At 44.5% G+C, this 7,154-nt stretch overlaps 1 protein-coding gene across 1 annotated transcript; it reads right to left on the bottom strand.

Annotated features, from left to right (window-relative positions):
* Positions 1–892: 892 nt before the first annotated feature.
* Positions 893–1,948, bottom strand: Hspb3 (heat shock protein family B (small) member 3). Its single transcript, XM_028885268.2, has one exon. It carries the CDS (start codon positions 1,475–1,477, stop codon positions 1,019–1,021), a length of 459 nt encoding a protein of 152 aa, XP_028741101.1. The 5' UTR covers positions 1,478–1,948; the 3' UTR covers positions 893–1,018.
* Positions 1,949–7,154: the final 5,206 nt, after the last annotated feature.

Here is a 7,154-nt window from a genome sequence, read left to right as displayed (position 1 = left end):
AGATAGCAAATATTTTACATGCCATCAGCAGCTGCCGAGGGCAAGCTTCCCAAAGCTGGAATTCTTAACCACTACCAGCTCAATCTTGAGCCAAAGAGGCGGTGTGGGAGGACAGAGGCACTAGTCTAGTCGTGACAAGCGTGCTCTGTGTGAACTCAGATGGCTGCGAGAGCTCAGGTGTCCTCCCTGGCCACAAGGCTATTTAAAACTTCAGTCCGGCAGACAACTTATGCGTGACACCTGCTATCTCTGCTTGGAAATCGTGAGGATTAAGACCAGCAATTCAATGTTTTAGTTTCCTATACCTAACTTAGGAGACGATATACACTATGGGTTAACAAATAAAACACACAAGTAATATACACAGTCTATGAGCAAAACTCCTGGTAGGGTTCAGTTTAGCTTTGAAAAACTGAATGAGGTCTGCATTGGAACTTTTGAAAACTAAGATACATGAAAAGTCCCACTGATGTGTGGGGGAGGGGTAACAACTTCAGTGACTACTAACTAGGTTTCAGACCCAGTTCCCCAGTACTACATTCTAACCATCTGACTCTATATTTACAAGGGTCCTCTTTAATTAAAATACACAGAGATAAAAGCTCCTCTTTGAAGGGGCCCCCAACTCTTCCCAGCCATACAGAAACTTTTCCTGAAATGGGTAAGAACAGAATCTCTTCCCTGAACAAGGCTATTTTGCTATGGATCGTACAAACTGCCACTCTGGAATGTTAGACTCACCAACGAGCAATGCTGGGTCCTCCCTGGTACCCAACTATAGCCTGCTAGTGCTTTGGTGATTTCTGCTAGTTCTCTGGTGGTTTCAGACTGAACAAACACATTTCGGAAACCTTCCTTTCTGACTACCAATAAGAAAGACAACCTCCACATACCAGCAACTGCGGATATGTTTTTAATCCTCATAAAAGTTACAGCAAACCATCCCCAAAGTTAAACATCCCCGGTGTCGCTGGCTTCCATCTTTCTCCTGTCGTAAGAACAAGGACCAATAAGGTTTTTACTTGGTCCCTAGTGGATCCTTTACCTCCACCACCAAGATTCCATCGTGACAGAGGATGGCGGACAAATCCTTGGTTTCCACGCCGTCTGGCAGTTTGTACTGTCTGGTGAAACTCCGGGATATAAAGCCGTGCTCGTCCATTCTGGTCCCATGCTGCGCTTTGATCAGCAGCCAGCCCTCGAAGGTCTGGATGATGATGTCCTCGGGCAGGAACTGGACCACATCCAGCAGGATCTGGAAGTGGGATTTGCCTTCTCTGGGTGGCGTCTCGGTGGAGGCTGAGTCCTCTGCAAGAGCCTGTGGCGTGCCTCTGGCTTTCCTCAGGTCCTCGATGGTTGGCCCGGGCAGTGCGTATAAAGCATGATCCAGTCTGCAGTCTTCCAAGCCCCGAGCTTCAAACTCCTCCTGATAACGCACTGGGGTCTCTATGAGGTGCCTCAAGATGATTTTTGCCATTGCAGGCGACTCCGGCGTTGAACAGCTTCCCTTCGGTGAGTGTCCAGCCCCTGGCGTTGCCTGCGGACTTCGTTTATAGTCCTGTCCAGATGGCCGTTTAACTGGGCCTGAATCAGACCGGCACACTCACTCTTGTCTTTTCACACACACACACTGACAATGAATGGCTATTTATAGCCGCCTCTCTGAGTTGCATTTAGCTCACAGCCTGCACAAGCCGGCCAGGCAAGGATCGCTCTTACAGGCTCCGTTAGCCCTGGCAGTCCGGTCTGCCTTACTCACCCCAAGAGACAAAGTAGAAACCAGAAGCAGCTCTTCAAGATTTCTAGGTGTGACCTCCCCGTAAACCATGAAGTGTGTGCTCATCTAGTTGGACCTCTCCCCTCGCCTGCCGATCCCAAGCAGAGGGAGAAGATTCTACTTGTGGTTTATGGGAAATAAAGACACACACACACACACACACACACACACACACACACACACACACACACCATCAATTTCAAACAGCGAATAAACTCTACACCCTTATCATACACCCTTCTTTTTCGTCTTTCGTGCTTAAGAGACATCTGAGCCATATCATCTGGTTGTTGTACATTTGACTCAGCAAAAATGAAACGGGATGGCTGGAACAGTATTCAGATAGGGGCAGAGCAGCCAGGTACTGATGGAGAACCTTCATGCTAGAAATAGTCATAGCAGAGCGAAGAATGTCAACACTTTCAACTATTTCATATTAAAGTTCAGAAAACCTGGGATTAATCTAGTCAATACCCTGCTATTGAATGGGCAAAGATAAACCACGTGTCCTTTCTCAACTAAAGCACCTTAAAGAATGAGGAAGCTGCTACAGAAGATCCCTGATATATGCTAAGTAAAAATAAAGTCTGGGTGCTGGTCAGGGACTCTACCACTGAAATAGGTTCCTACCTCATAGCCCAACTCTGGCTTTTGGGCAACATTCAAGGCTCTTGGTTTACAGCCCCGCAGTTGACTACCAATGACTCGACACTTGGCTACACCAAAGGCAGTCTAAATTGATTGTTTACGTCATGGTTACTTTCCGTAAGAGCTCTAACAGTTGATGTGAGCCTGTCAGCAGGAAGCAAAGGCAACTGGTTGTTAACTTGTTTGTTCTTAACTACCTTAAGAGTACAAGTAGGCTTCTCCTGAACTTGGTTTCCTGAATTCTCAGCAGAAGCCAAATTATTCTCAGGGAGGCAAAACTATAGTTTTTATGGAAAGAGAGAAAGTGAGGAGAACAGGGATATAGATGTAGAAAGAGAGGGTAGATAAAAAAAAAAAAACTCAGACACTGCATGATGTGCAATACAATAGTTTGGGGGTCTCTATAGATACACACATATATATGTATGTATGTGTATATATATATATATATAGAGAGAGAGAGGTAGTCAGAAGGTTTCTCCAGTTCTGCAGTCAGGACCCGCATCCCACAGCTGCTTGGTCCCAAATAAACACACAGAGGCTTATATTATTTTTAAACTATACAGCCTAATGGCTCAGACTTCTCACTAGCTAGCTCTTACATCTTAAATTAACCCATTTCTATTAATCTATACTTTGCCACGTGGCTTGTGACTTACCGGTACTTTTACATCTTGCTTCTCCTGGGGGTGGCTGGCAGCGTCTCCCCCACTCTCCTTTCTTCTCTTTCTATCTCTCTTGGATTTTCCCGCCTGGCTCCATCCTGCCCTGCCATAGGCCAATGCAGCTTTATTTATCAACCAATCAGAGCAACACATCTTCACGGCATACAGAAAGACATCCCACAGCAGAGACATATGTGTGTCTGTGGCATGATGTTTTCACAGGGAGATGGAATGACCAAAAATATCCCTAGAGGTGGGACCATAGCACAGCAAATAAAGACGAGAAACACTGTGTAGTCTCCTTTGCTAACGGCTCACCAAGGCTTCCATGGCACAGGGACTCGTTTGGGGGATGCCAATAACGGTTAGGCTTAGAGTTTGAGAAGGTTTTCTAGAAAGAGCCATGCAATGGTATATTTGGGGTACTTGAGCCAAAAGAGAGCATCAGGTTTACAGAAGACAAAGGCATCTACACAACCATATGCAGACTTTAAAATGAGAAGTGAGTTCAGGGTGGAGAGGCCAGCAGGGGTCAGTGTGGGAAGCCTGATATTTTAGGAATTGGCCAGAACTCTTGTTCTAAAGAAGAAAAATAAAAATTCTTCACATTTTGATAATCAAAAGGCCAGTTAAAGTATTATTTTTTCCAAATGAAATTTAGGTTCTAGTCTAGAATAAAGGCGTTAAATCCATGCCTTGTTTACTTTTCTGGTCACATCTATAAGAAATACGCTTGCTACCATGACCCGTTGGGGACATAGGTCCATCTGGTACAGATCACTTAGCTTTACTGCGCAGGAACCCTGAGGATGGCACTTGTAACTCACCCCCCCAGATTGATTTAATGACCCCAGATTTATCACAAGTGATAGTAAAAAAAAAAAAAAAAAAAAAAAAAAACAACAACCAAAAAACCACTTACACGTCTACAGTATCAGGCAAGGTAGAGACAACACTTTCATTGTCTCTGGGTAAATTTCTCTGTATAATTTAACGTTTGATTTGATCTTCTGTCTGTAGCTGTATATGAGTTTGAGCCGGCAGAGAAGTTAGCAGAGTGGTGGTGGAGAGGAACATGGCTCAGTCAACTGCTTGAGAGGTGAGAGGGTAAGAGAGGATTCAGGCTCAGGGGACAAGAGTCCGTGGCAAGGCTGAGATAACTTAAACCATAGTTTGTCAGGAACTGAGCATTACCTTCGGGTTACAGTCTCAGGTAACTCGGAGGAGGAGAGACAGAATCAGCCGGGGGCTAGCATCCGCTTTATTTAGCTTTAATAAGACATCTTTAAGAAAACCAACTATTGACTTATTTGAAAGAATGGGATGGCAAGAGGTCCTATTGGAACTTCGCGGATGGAGTTTGATCCCTACACGGGCGATCCTCTCTTTCAGATATGTCCCTTAAACCCGACAGCTTCAGCCTGCCATCATCAAGTTTCTCTTCAGTAACGTTCTGTTCCACAATGGAACCCAGTGCCAGCTAAGCCTTATGGGAGTTAAGGGGTCTCACGTACTCCATAGGTCTGAGCAAAGGGCTCTTATTTATGATTCTGGTGGGGCTGGGGCATAAAACTAATTTTCTGGGAGGAACAGTTTAGTGAAACCCAGATGGCATGTAACTGAGTAACTACCGGATTTCTGGACACAGAAGAGTGCTTGTGGCTATGTCACTGAATATTCAACGCAGCATGTCTACCCTTCTCCGACGAGACCCGTATGAAGCATATGTTTCCGGTCCATTTTAACATCGCTCTATGAAGAAATAGATTCTAACGTGTCAAAAGCTCCTTTGAGCGTCTCTATTTTTTTTTAAATGTGGCATACCATGTTAATTTCAGACTTGAAAGACACAGATCCTTTCAGGATGTGAACTGAACTATGAAACCAAAGCCAGATTTAGCAGGCTCTTGTGGTCGGACACTGAGGACAAAGGGACTCATTTTTTTATGTTGTGACTGCCCTCTGGTGGCCAAGGCTGGAATTTCATGAACAGAAAGCGGATTCTTGAGAAATAACTGGAATTCCAAACAAGCAATTCTTCCTTTTGCCTTCTGGCTACATGTTCCAAATAAATGTTTGCATATGCTGACTTTTTATTTTATGATAGGAGGAGAAAAGATGGAGTTGGAAAAATTTCAAGGATAGATTTTTGAACTCTTGCTTTCTAATTGAAAACTATTCGGTTTAATATATGTGTGTTCCACATAAATGTACCCAGAAAGGCATCAAAACTGTGTGATTAAAGAAAACACTTAAGGGACGTAAAGTCTTCTGGGATCATCTTTACTCTGCCTTGTACTTACCTGAGGCAATGCCAAGTCACGATCCCTCGGAGGCTTGCCTTCTTTTTTTTGCTAGTAAAATTAGAAAATACACCTTTTAGATTTGCAATGAAAAAATAAAATAAAATGCACAGAATAGAACCGTATCACAGTAAATGTGCAAGAAGAGTTAGACATTTGGTGTTCAGAATGTAATATTATTGGAAAAAGGTCAAGGTCCTTTGGAGAAAAGATTAGGTCATACAGACCCATTTCAACTCAGTGGTTACAATGCCGTGTTTCTTTAAACATTAATTGATGCTAGATGTTCCTGGGTAACTTTCAAACCATAATTTCTAGAACTAGGTTAGACCAGGCCAGTCCTGAGGGAGGAAGTTACTAATGTGTGGCTACCAAAGCAGAGCTGTCTTTATCAGCCAGGATCAAACGATTTTCTAAATTCCTTCCACATCTGCTCAGTTGCCCTTCGGTGCTGGTAACATGACTCTTGAGTGTCCGGGCCACTGGTCTTGAGGAGCTCAAGCCTGCTTTTCCAACCCCGAGGGAAATTCCAAAGAAATCCTCATTACAGCTTGCTCAGAAGCAGTGTTCCCGGGACTTTAGGAGTTCTGTCTTCCACCACGGAGTTCAGCTCAGAGGTCAGATAAGGACCGTCGGGTTCAAGAAAGTGTGGAGTTGGAGATCGTCAGGTAGAGAGAGGAGCCAGTGACCAGAGGGGACAGAGAAACCAGCAGCCTAGGATCTCAGCTGGCAAATTTAATACCGCAAAGCAAGGGACTGGGTTTTTAAGGCTCCTTCGAGTTTTAAAAACTAGAGGAAGAAGAAAGACCATCTCTGTGTCAATTCCTGAAGCCTGCCCAGTAAGTTTCTTCTCTGATGGCCTGTGGCCTGGCCACTCCTTTCCACATCTAATGACCCTCTCTCTCCAGCACTGATCTCTGCCACTAGGCTGGGAGTTGCCTCCAAAGCACATTTTAATTGCAGGATTCTGGGGTCCTATATAAAAAGCTAATTAATTAATAGGAGGGAGCAAATTTGTCCTCAGGATGCTGGAGGGGAGATTTCCCATCATTTCTCTTTCCCATGCCAGGAAGGCTTTCCTTGTTTGCTCCCTATTAAGATTTGGGCATGTCCCAACGAGGCTCAGAGGCTGGGGCCTTGGCATTTTGAGAGTTTGGAAGAAGTAGGCCATTAGGGGCAGGTCCATGGGGGTGTCTTCTCCTTGGCTCTTTGCTGCCCTCCTGTTTCCTATTCACCAAGAGATGAACCTCTCCCTCTTCCACACGGTCCTGCTATGGAAAATTCTGTGTCATAGTGAGCTCAGAAACAGGGGTCCAAGTGGTTATGGGCTGAGCCCTCTGAAGCTATGGTCCCAAATAAATTGTTTCTCTTTTAACCAACTTGCCTAGGTGATTTGGAACCAGAATCCCAAGACATTCGGTCCTTTTGACATTTCATTTGTCACATGCATCCAACACCTCACAGCATGCCATGAGAAGGTCAAGGCAAAGCAGGCATCTTTGTGTCTGCCTGACTCTTTCTGCATTAGAGGACCCAGGAGAGATGATACAGACTTGCGGAAAAGAATTGCCTTAGAACTGGGAACTCCCTATAAACAGAAAAATTGCTAAGAATCAATTCCCAAGCTGTTATTGGCTTTGCCAGTGTGTCTTGGGAAACAACATACATCATTTGGATACTACTTCATTTCTAACACTAGTCTGAGTAGATTTCTGTTGGCCTAGAAAATAGCAAACACAGGTGGTCCCTGACACATGATGG

Source organism: Peromyscus leucopus, chromosome 11 (genome assembly GCF_004664715.2).
Source record: "Peromyscus leucopus breed LL Stock chromosome 11, UCI_PerLeu_2.1, whole genome shotgun sequence".
In the NCBI taxonomy this organism is placed as follows: Eukaryota; Metazoa; Chordata; class Mammalia; order Rodentia; family Cricetidae; genus Peromyscus; species Peromyscus leucopus.
This window is presented reverse-complemented; position numbering and strand designations above follow the sequence as displayed.

What these genes read in the sequence shown, in the direction of transcription:
- Hspb3 (XM_028885268.2), bottom strand. Translation starts at nt 1,477, where the DNA reads ATGGCAAAAATCATCTTGAGGCACCTCATAGAGACCCCAGTGCGTTAT.